The sequence below is a fragment of the Mesoplodon bidens genome (assembly GCF_964165515.1).
Source record: "Mesoplodon bidens genome assembly, chromosome: 7".
In the NCBI taxonomy this organism is placed as follows: domain Eukaryota; kingdom Metazoa; phylum Chordata; class Mammalia; order Artiodactyla; family Ziphiidae; genus Mesoplodon; species Mesoplodon bidens.
Genome location: NC_138164.1, coordinates 59,264,212 through 59,278,512, shown reverse-complemented (window position 1 = coordinate 59,278,512; position 14,301 = coordinate 59,264,212). Strand labels below are relative to the sequence as shown.

Here is a 14,301-nt window from a genome sequence, read left to right as displayed (position 1 = left end):
CTTTCGCTGAAGATTCCTGTTTAATTTACAATAGTTAGAAATTGCGTCGCACGTTTTAACTAAACTTGGAAAACCGCTCTGGAAATCCAGCCTTAACTCTTGATCGCCGCGCCCCTACTTGGTTGTTTCCCTTCTTGCCACGCCCCACCGCCCTATCTCCATTTCCCAACATACCTCGGGCTCCCGTAAGTCGGCAGTCATTCTGACGCAAGTTCCAGAGCCTTCTGGGAAGTGTAGTTTATTTTTTCCTCCGCTGCGTCAATATCTAGGGCTGTGGACTACCACTCCCGTGAAGTAGTGCGTAATTCCATTACGCGGCGTCTTCGAACGCGCCGCGGCAGCCATGTTGGACGTGGACAGCACAGGGGCCGGCACCAGGGGGTTATCGAAGCAGCTGTCACGATGCTGGGGTCCCTGGTGTTGAGGAGAACAGTGCCGGCGCCGCGGCTGCTCCTCCAGCTGCTTAGGTCCCCATCGCTCCGGAGCCGTGGGAGTGCCATCGACCGGAGTGTGACCACCGGGGGACGCGAGGAGCCTCAGTGGCTGAGGGCAGCCATCGGGGGGCGCCCTGGAACATCGCCGGCCTTACTCACCAGAGGAGAGGCAGCCACTGGGGGGCGCCAGAGAGGAGGTACCGAGACCCCCTGCCTCGCAGCCGCCACGTGGGGACGCCTTCCTAGCCCTGAAGACACTCTGCCTGGACAGGACAGCTGGAACGGGGTCCTCAACAGGGCCGGAATGGGCGTGTGGGCGCTGGCGACGGTGCTGGTGGTACACTGTTACAGCAAGAGCCCGTCCAACAAGGGTGATTATCTGGACAGTATGGGTTTGTGGAAGTGAGAGGCGGGAGGAGTGTCCTGACTCCATATCTTTGGAGGGTGGGAGGTGCATATAGATTTAGACCACCGGAGCCTCAGCCCTTGTAGGACATAGACATTATTAGGTCATAGAGCAGGCCGAAGAGTTCAGTGTCTCTGAGTTGTATAATTTCCCAAATTGTACAACTATTATTGTATAATAATACAGTTATTACAGGTCAGCCTCCCTTCTTTGACCATCACTTTGTCCATCTGTACAATGGGATCATTTTCTCTACCGTATCACCTGGTTCAATTCCTCTTTTAAGAGGTCTCCAAGGAACCGCGCGTGTTTTAAGGGCAACCATTAGATGATTTAGAGAAGTTGCCCTCCCTAAGGTGGCCTGAGAAAGGAAGAGGAGACTTGGTTTCAATGCCAGCTTTGGCCCTGCTCGCCCCTTGCTCCTCTCTATCTTCAGTTTCCCCACTTATACAGTGAAGGATGACTTCTCAGTACTCTTACAGTGCTGTTATTTTGACTCCTCTTGGAGTTCAGCAGCGTGAGTGTATCCATCAGGGAGACTCCTAAGGTTTTGCTGTGCCTGGTCTCAGGCGTGAGGTGATCTTGCTATGTGGGGCAGTTGGCAGGAGAAGGAAGACAAGGAAGTGGCTCTATAGAGCCCCAGAGCAACCATGGGGGCTGGCTGACCCAGGTTGGCATCCCCCCTGGGTGCATGGAGCCGAACAGGGACTGGGAGAGCAGGCAGAGAGCTAGACTTCTGGCCTACGTGAGTCCAGCTACTCAGGTTCTCAGCCTTTCCTCAAGGGAGAGGACTAAGGTATGGTGTTCCTAGATTCCATGCATCCCAAGCTCTGAGATTTTGGACCAAGAGGAGGGACTCCCTTGACATTCATTTGTTTATTCAACAGATGTGACCAACTATAAAGGAAGGGCCTTGGATGGGGAGTAAGGACACCTGGGGTCTTGTTTTGGTTCTGCCTCTAACTCCGATTGTGACTTTGGAGTTTTGCTCCTCCTCATGGTCCTCTGTTTTCTCATCTACAAAATGAGGGTGTTGAAATAGAAACCCTAAGGGCTCTTCTAGCTTGGGTATGCTATGATTCTATTACTTCCAGTATTTTTATACTCTGTGTGTGCCTACTTTGGAGCTCGATGTAGAACTCCTAACTTAACACAACGCCAGTTAAGGGGACAGTGCAGGCAGTTAGACCTGTGGGTCTGGTGAGTGGTCTGACAGTGTGTTGTTGGGGGATCAGAAGGTCAGCAGGGTCAGGAAAGCCTTCCTGAATGATTGGAGACCTTCCTGGAGGATGGGGAATTTGAACTTGAGTTCCGAAGGATAAGGCAAAGATGAAAAGGAGAGTGAATATTGTGAGCTCCATGAGAGCAGCAAGTGCATCTTGATATTTTCAGGTTGATGCCAGCTCCTTTCCCTAATACTTTCACGTTTGTCCACCATAGTCTCTGGTATTTAGTGTAGGTACTTAGTAAATGTACCTTGAGATGGTTTGTATTCTATGCAGAGGTTTCCGGGAACAAAGATAAAGTAGTCGCAGGTCAGCGTGGCATGTATAGAGGCTAGCAGAGTGTCCAGCCTGGTTGGAGGACAGGGGGTCTTTGGAATGAGGTGAGAGCAGATGGAGTGGGGTCTGGATATCAGGCACGAGGGTTTGGAAAGGTTGGAATTCTCCTGTGGGCAATGGAAAGTTGATGAGCAGGGAATGTTCCGAGGCCAGTATGTTTAGAAGGATTGGGGGAAGGTGTCCAAGGTCTTGCCTTAGAGCTTTTGGGGGGCTCCAGATTGGACTTTGTGGCATGTGAACCCCAGCAAAGAGACTAGGGTCTGTTCACCAAAATAGATAATGACCAAAACCATGACCAGTTCAACCTTTCTGACCTGCCAGTTACCCTGTCTCCTTACTTTGAGTTGTAAGCTGAGACCCTCAGTGCAGCACAGTCATTACTGCCCTTTAGGAGCCAGGAGGCCCTAGTTCTAATCTCAGCTCATTCCTCACTCCCTCTGTGACCTTGCAGAGGCCACTTCTTTTTGAAGACTGAGGGGAGAGTGGATACAGCAATATCTGAGGAAGGCTTTTTTCCCTTCCAGCTAGGGGCTGCCCAAGCATGCCTGGGTGTGTGCTGGGAGAAGGTAACTGGGGAAGGTAACCAAGGAAGACCTGGCCCTGCAGTCTAGGCCAGGAGGTGAGGTGGAGGCATATGCATAGGTCTGAACCACAGAACTGGTTTGCATATGCATAATAAGGTGGATATTGTACACATGAGGAAACTGAGGCTCAGGAGGTTAGGTAAGTTAGCCAGCTCATACAGAAAGTAAGTGACAGAGTTAGGACTGGAGCCCGAGTCTGCTCCTTCCACCCTGCTCCAGTGCTTCCTCTCATGTTTTACTGGGTGACTCTCTTGGCTGGACTGAGAGCTCCTTGAGACAGGGATGGGTATGAGTCTGTCCAGTGCCCATCAGTGGAGCTCAGGACCAGCTGGGCTCAAAGTGTTGCACCAGCCCAGGAAAGAATTGTGCCTCTGCTGACTTGAGTTTTTTCGAGCCAGGCAGCTTTTCCTTTTGGCCACAAGGTGGTGCCAGCAGCCTACAGGCTGCCCCGGCCAGGCCAGACTTAATATCTTTAAAACCAAGCACAGACTTAACATCGCCTTTCTGCTAGGCCTGGTGATTCCTAAAGGATTGATTGGAACCCTCTGCTTTGGATCTCCCTTTGTTGGGCGTGGCACTTGGGTGTTTGCAGATTTTTCAGCCATTATTTCATTTCTTTAGCATCCTTGTGAGGCCATCAGGGCAGGGATTACTGTCTCTGCTTTATAGTCAGGGAAGCTGGGGTTGAGGGAGAGGGGCTGCCATAGCACATGGTGAATAGTGGGCAGAGTGTATTGGAGCCTGGCCTCCTGGTCGAGCCTGTCTCCACTCTCAGAGGGGCCCACACCCCTGCCTGCTCCTCCCTATCCTGTCCCTCTTGCTGGAGTTGTGACCTGTGACATCAAGATTCAAAACTAGGCTGAGAAACTGAAGTGGGGGGAGAAAGTGGGGCAAGGTAGGGGGATGATTAATAACAGCAGTGATAATCACATAAACCTGCAGAGCTTTATAGCTAATGAAGAGTGAAGGAGTTCACACACTGAGTGTTTACTGTAGGCCACACGTGGTACTAACACGTTACTTGGATTACCTTTGTGATGAGAGTTAAGCGTTTGGGCTCTAATAGAAAGATGTGGAAGACAAGTTGTTAACAGAGGCTACCACGTAGGCAGGGGATGACTAGCTTTCTCTTTGTATATCTTGGCATCCTTTCACTTGCTAAAGCCCATGTTTCTGAAGTGCCTCCATATCCACTGTCTTACTGAGCCCTCCAAGCAGCCCTGAGGGGTAGGTCCTGGCCAGGGATTTGACCAGTGCCCCCTCTCTCTTCAGATGCAGCCCTGGTGGAAGCTGTTCGAGCCAACAATGTCCAAGAAGTCAACAGGTGAGTGTCATACCCCAAGCCTTGCTCTCCTGCGCAGGAGGGCTGAGCGGGATGGGCCCCTTGCTCTGGTGGTGGCTCTGCCTTGGAGGAAATCCTCACAGTGAGCTGGGAACTGAACCCTTTGTCTTCCTTGTAGTCACCGAGTCACTTGGGCTCCTTTGGCCCAGGTCAACCCTTAGATATTTTAAGGTAGAGAATCAGTCCCTGTGTCTTTTTTCTGGCCCCAAACATCCCCGGATCCTTTGGCTGTTTTGTTCTTTGAAGGGTATGGTTTGGAGTTCCTCTACATCCTGTAGGTTCTTCAATGAATCTTCCAGTTTGTTCTTGCTTCTCTGTGGGATCGGTCACTTGTAATTGCTTGTTGCCTGGATGGGGTGCAGGTGGGCACCAGTGGAGAGGCTTGGAGATTTGAGAGGGAGCTGGAAGAGACCTTTCTGCCAGAGCAGCCTGCCTGCAGGGCTGGGTGCACATGCTGGGCTCCTGCCCAGGGACTGACTGCATTTCTAGCCTCCCTGGCTCAGATGTTCCCCTAGTGACCACAGGTCAGTTAGATCTGAGACTTGTTCTTGCTCAGGGACAGGACTTGACTCGGGCCTAAGCCTGGTGCCCAGGGCAGGGCAGAGTCTGTGTCCTGGACGGATACTCAGACATAGGGCATCAGTATGGGGCTGTTATTCAGGGGCAGAGGCTTCATTCTTGGTGAAACTAGTGGCCCGCATTAGGCCTAGCTTTGGCCATTTTTTTGCCTTTTGTATAGAGGTAGGTGGCCATAGGACACCCTCCCTCCCCTGCCACTATGTCCACATTTTAAACAAGAAGTCAGGTGTTTGGAGAGGCTGTCACTGCACCCAGCGCTGCACACCCGTTGGTGCTCTCCCTCACTCCAGTTGCCTGAACATACAAGAAAGTGTTGAAAGGCAGTCACAGCCCCCATCAAGACTTATTGCTTTGATTCCCTTGCATTTTATCTGCAGCATTATTATTGATTCTCAAGGGTGCTTTTGAGTATTAATGTTCAAGGCTTAGTTTTTAATAAACCATTTTTGGAAGTATGGGCTGGGAGTTGCTTCGTAGCCAAATAAATATTATGCAGCAATAGTTTAATAAACATGTGATGATGCATCTTTAAAACCAAGCACAGATGTCAGCTTGTTGTTATAAGAGCCATTCATAACTCCAGGCATTGCGTGGCCAGAAACAGATGAGCCTCATTTCCTTCTGCTGCAGTACAATGGCATGAGGGGGCGGAAGGTGGCTGTGCCCCATCCTTTAAGGCCTTTGCTGACCCTTTAATCACCTGTTGATGACTGCTGAGGTAACTGCTGCCAGGCTGCTGCTTTCCTCTGGCGAGCCAGTATAGGCAGTGCATTTACAGAGCAGCAGTGCTGTGAATCCACCTTTCCATCACCTAGGGGAGGCTGAGTTTACCCTGTTCCATTGAGCCCCCAAGGGTTGATTGATTTAGCTCTTTCAAATACACATTTTTCTCATTAGCAGGTAAACCCCTGCCGCAAAATTACAGGAAGTGATTGAATTTATTTTGTGTGTGTGATTCAGAGCATTCATCCTTGCCTGTGTGGATCGGGTCTGTAGGGACTTTCCTGTGTGTCACCAGTCTCTAACCTGCCTTTCTCCTGCCTCCTCTTGTCCTATCTCTCTTGGTCATGATGACTCAATCAGAATCTCCCTTCACCCCTCGTGAGGGGGTCAGAGATGAGCAAGGCACAGACCCTGTCCCTCAGAACTGACAGTCTCCCCGCTCCACCACCACCTGGTCTCAAGGAAACAAACATGTAACCTACCAATCACAGTTCTTCCCACTCAGAGAGCTAGACCTACAGGTAGGGGTGGGGAGAGCCCGACAACCCTTGCTAGAAGGAAGCTTTCTTGAATTCCTACTGCAGGTCCTTGTTTAGCCTTTTTACACCCTAGACTCTGCACAGATGCTTAACGCTACCCCTAATTTCTTCCTCTGTGTGTCCTGGCCTTTAGTTCTGCCCAACAGACCTGCCGATACCAGGATAGAATTCCATTCTCAATTTTTAAAAAATATTTACTATAGTTTATACGTGGTTGGGTCACCATGTGTATGATATGTGGTTAAATCAGTATTTGGAATAAAACTCAGACCTGGTAATAATATTGTCCTCTACCCTCCTTTCCTCCTTGCCCTCTCTGGATTCTATGCTGTGTGTGTCTCTGCCTTGATGGCCCCCTACCTTCCGCTGGCCCCAGAGCCTTGGGAGAGCTCTGGATAGTGAAGGGCAGCAATCTGAAGCTCTTCTGCTCAGAGGCGGGAAATTTCATCATCCTCTTTAAGGATACTCTGGAATCTGCAGTTCCTAGGTTCTAGGTGTGGGCCCTCCACACAGATGGCTCTCTGTACACGGTGCTCATTACCCTCTGCTTAAAGCCTCCCAGCGTCAGCTCAAGTCCTACAGCCCTTGTGAAGACTTCCTTGACTCCTCCCAGCTGAGTGTGATCTGCCCGTTGCCCCACACCTGCCTGCTGGTCTGGGAGGGTACGTGGGTCATCTAGGAAGAGCCATGTTAGCTATGGCAGGAGAGGAATCCTTTGCTAGAAGAGAGGTTGGAGGTCAGGTGGGAGAAGCAGAGCTGAACATCAGGACTGAGGAGGCCCTCAGCCCACGAACAGGAAAACCAGTGCGGTTCCCATGCTGCCCAAATCAGGAACAGATGAGGAATCCTCACGCAGCAAGCCAACAGCTCTGGACAGCCACCTGAAGTATGGGCACTGTTGACCTGTTTTATGTAGAGTTGGCTAACCGTTTGTGGTATGGGCCTGCGTGGCTAAAGGGGCAGGGAAGGTTCTGCCACTCGCCACACTCTTTTTTATTTTAAGAAGGTTTGGGCTAGACTTCACCTTAAACCCCTGGATTGTATGCCTCCCCAGGGCAGGGACAAGGTCTGGTTTCCCACATGTCTTATCCTCTTCTCCAACACAGTGAAAGTTGGGGAAAGCTGCTTTTTACTGACTTTTCAGCAAACCTGAAGTAGGCAATCCAGAGTCTTATTTCCATACTCCCGTTGGCTATATCAGAGGAAGGCTGGGTCCCTTTTTCTTCCCGTTGTCCTCTCCTCCTTTCTCCCTGTGTGGCAACTGTTTCCTTCCTCCCCCAAGGCACTTAAACCTTTTTAGCAAGTTCAGGTCTGGCTCTTCAGGAGTGGAAGCCCAGTCCTGAGGCCCCTGTCCCGCCTGTCAGCAGCATGAGCAGGTGGCCCTGCTTCTGGGCTCAGCCCAAACCCAAGCCTGGCTTCTGGACTCAGGATCCACTCACCCGAAACCTAGGGCACAGGGCAGTCTGAAGGACATCTGTCCAACCTCGGGCTGAGCCATGTGAGGAGCTGTCGTGGCTGGCAGAAGTGAGGCCTCCTGTTCTCCCAGTGGAGATCACATTTCCTTTCGAACAAACTTGGGTGAAAGACTATACCCCTACCCACTTCCCTTCTCCCGGCAGGGAGCTGGGCCTTTGCTGAGTGCTTTTTTTGTTGGGTTTTTTTTTTAATTAATGTATTTTATTTTTGGCTGCGTTGGGTCTTTGTTGCTGCGCGCAGGCTTTTCTCTGGTTGTGGCGAGCGGGGGCTACTCTTTGTTGCGGTGCGCGGGCTTCTCATTGCGGTGGCTTCTCTTATTGCGGAGTACAGGCTGTAGACGCGCGGGCTTCAGTAGTTATGGCTCGCGGGCTCTAAAACACAGGCTCAGTAGTTGTGGCGCACAGGCTTAGTTGCTCTGCGGCATGTGGGATCTTCCCGGACCAGGGCTTGAACCCGTGTCCCCTGCATTGGCAGGCAGATTCTTAACCACTGTGTCACCAGGGAAGCCCTCTGCTGAGTGCTTAACTCAGTTGTTTCCATCCGCCCAAGTGCTTTTTAAAAGAAGGAAGTCTGATGGTGTCAATCTTGGACTGCAGACTGCTTACCCTTTCTCTCCAGGATTCATTTGTTCATTTCACAAAATTTTACTGAGCACCTGTCATATGCTGGGTTGTATTCTTGGCACAGGGCACATCTGACCACTCATGATTCCTGCCCTCAGTGAAGGAGTCTGGGGAAGACTGTGGTAACACAGTGTGATCAGTGCTGAGACAGGAGGCCAGGATGTGCCACTAATCAACCTGGGGGACCAGAGAAAATGTCCTAGAGGAAATGACACCTCTCGGACATTTCCTAGTGAAAAAGATTAGAGTCTTAAAATATCAGGAGGGCTTAGCAAATAGAAGGAGAAGGCGTTCCAGGCAAAGGGAACAGTGTAAGTGATAGCACTGAGGCAAGAAACAGCCTAGAGTGTGTGGTGAGGAGGGGAAATTATATACTGTTTGGTGTTGCTGGATCACAGCCTGAGGCCAGGAGAGACTGGAGATAGGAAGGGCCCTGGTCATGGAGGGCTTTGTCCATTTGTCCCTCAGTCACTCATCTGTCCAGCCTGTCCGTTGTGCCTAGCCCTGAGCTGAATTTGTGTTGGTGGCAACAAAATTAGAAAGGGGAAGCAGTCCTTGCTCTGGAGGAGCTCATTGACCCTCTTCTCGGGTGAAGAGGGAGCACATTAAGTCAAAAATCGAGAACCAGCAAAACAAGGCACAAGTTGCCTAACTTCTATAAGACTAAGTAACATGGAAATGATAATACCTATAACTTACAGAGTTGTTGAGTGTTCATTATTAATAATAGAATTATTACTTAGTTCAACCAATATATATGAGTGCTTATTAGGAGCTAGAAGTTGGACTGAGTGCTGGAGGTACAGTGGTGAACAAGATTGGCACAGTTTCTGCCCTCTTGGTACTTACAGTCTAACTGGGAGCCAGGTGACTAATTATGCAATTATAATTATGTACTTCAAAGTGATGAACAGTTTGTCTCTTCAACAAATGGTTCTGGGACAACTAGATATCCACATGCAAAAAAATGCAGTTGGAGGGCCTCCCTGGTGGCGCAGTGGTTGAGAGTCCGCCTGCCGATGCAGGGGACGCGGGTTCGTGCCCCGGTCTGGGAGGATCCCACATGCCGCGGAGCGGCTGGGCCCGTGAGCCATGGCCGCTGGGCCTGCACGTCCGGAGCCTGTGCTCCGCAATGGGAGAGGCCACAGCAGTGAGAGGCCCACATACCGCAAAAAGAAAAAAAAAAAAAAAAAAAAAAAATGCAGTTGGAGCCCTACCTCACCTATACACAAAAATTAACTCAAAATGGATCATAGACCTAAATGTAAGAGCTAAAACTATAAAACTCTTAGAAGAAAACATAGAATTAAATCTTTGTGACTGTGGGCTAGGCAAAGCCTTCTTAGATATGGCACCAAAAGCATAGGAAACCAAAGAAAAAGTTAGATAAATTGGACTTCATGGAAATTAAAAACATTTGTGTTCAAAGGACACTTTCAAGAAGGTGAAAAGACTCTCCTACAGAAAAGGAGAAAATATTTGCAAATTATATGAGATTTGCATCCAGAATATGTAAAGAACTCTTACAACTCAACAATAAAAAAGTTAACCCAATTTAAAAATGGACAAAGGATCTGAATAGACATTTTTCTGAAAGAGATTTTCAAATGACCAATAAGCGTGTGAAAAGATGCCAAACATCATTAGCATTAGGGTGATGCTAATCAAAGCCACAATGAGATACTGCTTCTCACCCATTAGGATGGCTGTAATCAGAAAGGCATAATAGCAAGTGTTGGTAAGAATGTGGAGAAATTGGAATCCTCATATATTACTGGTGGGAATGTGAAATGGTGTAACTGCTTTGGAAAGCAGTTGGCAATTCTTCAAAATATTAAAGATAGAGTTACCTTATGATCCAGCAAGTCTACTCCTAGGTAGTCTACTCCTACTCCTGCAGAGAAATGAAAACATGTATATTAATGTACTTGTACATGAACGTTCACAGCAGCATTATTCATAGTAGCCTAAAGAGGGAAACAACTTCAAAGTCTATTAACTGATCAATGGATAAATAAAAATATGGTATAGCCATACAGTGGAATATTATTTATCAGTACAGAGAAATGAAGTACTGCTAGGTATATGCTACAACATGAATGAACCTTGGAAGCATTATGCTAAGTGAAAGAAGCCAGACACAAAAGACCACATATTATATGATTCAATTTACATAAAATGTCCAGAACAGACAAATCCATAGAGACAAAGTAGATTGGTGATTGCCAAAGACTGGAGAAGCTGGGGTTGGGAGGGCATAGGGGGTGACTGCTAATGGGTCCAGAGTTTCTTTCTGGGCTAATGAAAATGTTCTGAGGTTAGTAGTCAAGATCACACAACTCTGAATCTACTAAGAACAATTGAGTTGTGTACTTTTTAATGGATGGATTTTATGGTATGTGAATTATATCTTTTTTATTTCTCCTTTTTTTTTTTAGAAGAGAAGTATTTGTTGTTGTTGTTGTTGTTTTGTTTTGTCTTTTGCGGTACGCGGGACTTTCACTGTTGTGGCCTCTCCCGTTGCGGAGCACAGGCTCCGGACGCACAGGCTCAGCGGCCATGGCTCACGGGCCCAGGTGCTCCGCGGCGTGTGGGATCCTCCCGGACTGGGGCACGAACCCGTGTCCCCTGCATCGGCAGGCGGACTCTCAACCACTGTGCCACCAGGGAAGCCCTAGAGGAGAGTTTTTAAAATATTTATTTTATTTATTTTTTGGCTGTGCCGCACGGCATGTGGGATCTTAGATCCCCGACCAGGGATTGAACTATACAGCCCCCCTGCAGTGGAAGCACGTACTCCTAACCACTGGACTGCCAGGGAAGTCCTGTGAATTATATCTTAATAAAACTCTTTAAAAAGTGAAGTACAAGACACTTGGGAATCTAACCTTGAGTATAAGAGGGGTTGGGGTGGGGGTATGTTGTCAGTAAGGCAAAGCATCTGAGTGAGATTGAAGTGAACTCTGAAGAATGAAGAGAAAACTAGAACATTGTGTTAGAAGGACAGTAGGTAGAAGGCCCTGAGTCAAGCAAAGATGTGAAGGAATTAGAGAAGGCCAGTATGACTGGACTCTAGAGAGTAAGTGGGAGAGGGTGTGAAATAAAGTTGGAAAGTTAAGCAAGGACCATATCACACTGGATCTGTTGGCCAAGTTAATGATTTTTATTTTTACTAAGAACAGTGGGCAGCCATTGAAGAATTTTAAGGTGTGTGTATGTGAGAGAAAGAAAGAGACACATACATGGTGGCATGGTCTAGATCTGTAATTTTAAAGGATCACTCTGGCTGCTCTGTGGATAATAGATTGATAGAGCTGTGGTGGATGCAGAAGACCGGTTGAAAGTGACTGGAGTAGTCCAGACCAGAGAGGATGATGGCAGGTGGTGACTTGAAGTAAGATGTCAGTAGCAGAGATGGAGGAGGTAAGCTAGATAGGACTTGGTAATGTGTAGAACAGTGTCAGTACCTGGTATGTAGTAGGTACTCAATATGTGAATCTTGAATGAATGAATGAATGAATGAATGAATAGAATTGGATATGGTTGATTAAGGAGAAGAAGGTGTTAAGAATGAATTTCTGTTTTCTGGCTTGATCAGCTGTGGAGATGCTGTTACCATTCACTGAGATGAAGATCCTGGAGGAGGACTGGGTTGGAAGAAAAAGATGAGTTCATTTTTGAACATGCTGAGTTTAACGTTTCAGTGAGGTATTCAAGTGGAGAGGTCAACTAGGCAGTTGAGTGGGTCTTTCTGACTCTTCCTGCTATATACAGCATGCTGCCTCAATGATCGGTTTAGAGATTGTTTTGACATCTTGTTTTGATTTCTGGTTTGATGGTTTTAGACAATAAAGTACTTCATACCAGTTAAAAGTTTTTTACTAGATACCTTTGGGAAAAAGTCTGGTTTGATTTGCAACACAGGAAAGAAGAAAAGGTTGGGTTTTGTTGAAGGCTAAACACATTTATTCTAGCTCTGCATTGATGGCTTGGTTTGGTTCTTGTCCCCAGATGCCCCAGCTTGGGGCTTGAGGCACTTGCTGTCCATGTGCCAGGATTAAGGTGTCCAGAATGTGCTTAGCTACAGTATAGGTAAATGTTCTGCATATTGATCCAGGGATTTTATCTAATTAACAAAAACCTGGCTGGTAAATACATTTGGCTGTCTCGGGGCCTTAGGGAGGCTGTCTGTCTATTGATTGTTGTATCATTTTGGCTTGATGGGAAGATATTAATGATGGCATCAGAGCAACCAAAACATCTGACTCTCTTAACCAGTAAATATGTAAATGTTCTTGTGGCTTGCAGTAGGTTGAAATAAAAGCTTTATCCTAGGCCAAAGGTCAAGGCCTAACTGGCATCACTCTTGTAATTTGATGCTTGTTGAGAGCATTTTTTGAATGCTAGGGTATAACCCACACAGGTTTTTTTGAATTCTAGGATGTTGGAAGGCAGCATAATGTTACAGAAAGAATACAAGGTTTTTAGGATTAGAAGACCTGGGTTCCCGTAATTCAAAAAGAGTCATGTACCACGATGTTCATTGCAGCACTATTTACAGTAGCCAGGACATGGAAGCAACCTAAGTATCCATCGACAGATGAATGGATAAAGATGTGGCACGTATATACAATGAAATATTACTCAGCCATAAAAAGAAACGAAATTGAGTTATTTGTAATGAGGTGGATGGACCTAGAGTCTGTCATACAGAGTGAAGTAAGTCAGAAAGAGAAAAACAAATACCATATGCTAACACATATATATGGAATCTACAAAAAAAAAAAAAGGTTCTGAAGAACCTAGGGGCAGGACAGGAATAAAGACGCAGATGTAGAGAATGGACTTGAGGACACGGGGAGGGGGAAGGGTAAGCTGGGACAAAGTGAGAGAGTGGCATGGACATATATACACTACCAAATATAAAATAGATAGCTAGTGGGAAGCAGCCACATAGCACAGGGAGATCAGCTCTGTGCTTTGTGATCACCTAGAGGGGTGGGATGGGGGGGTGGGATAGGGAGGGTGGGAGGGAGACACAAGAGGGAGGGGATATGGGGATATATGTATACGTATAGCTGACGCACTTTGTTATACAGCAGAAACTAACACAACATTGTAAAGCAATTATACTCCAATAAAGATGTTTAAAAAAAATAACAGCTAGCAGTAATTGAATACTTGTAATGTGCCAGGCACAATTCTAAGCTCTTTAAGTATATGCTTATAACAATCCCAAGAGATGGATATCATTACCTCCACTTTATAGATAAGGAAACAAGGACAGAGAGTCAGGAAGAAGGCCAGCAGTAACAGAATTTAAACCTAGACCGTTCTAGTCGCTGTATTACCCTGGAATTACTAAGTTCATTATTATTCAGGAGACAGAATCAGTCGCTGATAGAAAAGTTACTAAAGTTTGACTGAAGTTATTGAAGTTTGCCACTGAATTTGTCACTAAATAGCTGGCTTGTATTTTAGAGAGAAGAGCAAGCAGTATGTATTTAAAATATATTACAAACCTCATCTGTTAACATCGTCACATAACTTTAAAGATGATATTTTTTATTTAAAATAATACTGTCAGAAATTAATTCTCGGTGGTTCTCTTATGTAAATAATTGGCATTAAAGTGAAGATTATTAAATTAAAAAAACAAGACCTGGGTTCCACTTCTGTCACAGTAACTGTCTCTATGACCCTTAGTAGGTAATAGACCCTCCCTTTTTGAATCTTAGTTTCCAAATCTTGTTAATGGGCTTCCCACTGAGAACTCTGAAATATAATTCTCACGGTTAAGCTCTACAGAAAAAACTGAGCCCTTTGGGGAGGGTCCAAATCACACACTAAAACACCAGGGTGTGCTCAAGTGGGCCTTCACCAAACAAGCAATTTTGCAGAGTGGTCCAGGGCCTGGCACCTTTTCTGAGGTGTGGACTTCCTGAGTCTCTGGTTGCTTGCTCCCTGGTGATGGAAAGCAACTGGGGAAGATTGGGTTAGCAGCTTTTTATGAACTTCAAGAGTAGGTGAGTT

The 14,301-nt window shown here is 47.0% G+C and overlaps 1 protein-coding gene across 1 annotated transcript in view; it reads left to right on the top strand.

Annotated features, from left to right (window-relative positions):
* The first annotated feature begins 330 nt into the window (after positions 1-330).
* CLPB (ClpB family mitochondrial disaggregase) overlaps positions 331-14,301 on the top strand; it is a 147,932-nt gene continuing 133,961 nt past the window's right edge. Inside the window, exons 1-2 of the mRNA XM_081240489.1 lie at positions 331-805; positions 4,259-4,310. Of these exons, the coding sequence (XP_081096615.1) occupies positions 403-805; positions 4,259-4,310 (455 nt within the window). The 5' untranslated portion in view covers positions 331-402. The remainder of the gene's footprint in view (positions 806-4,258; positions 4,311-14,301) is intronic.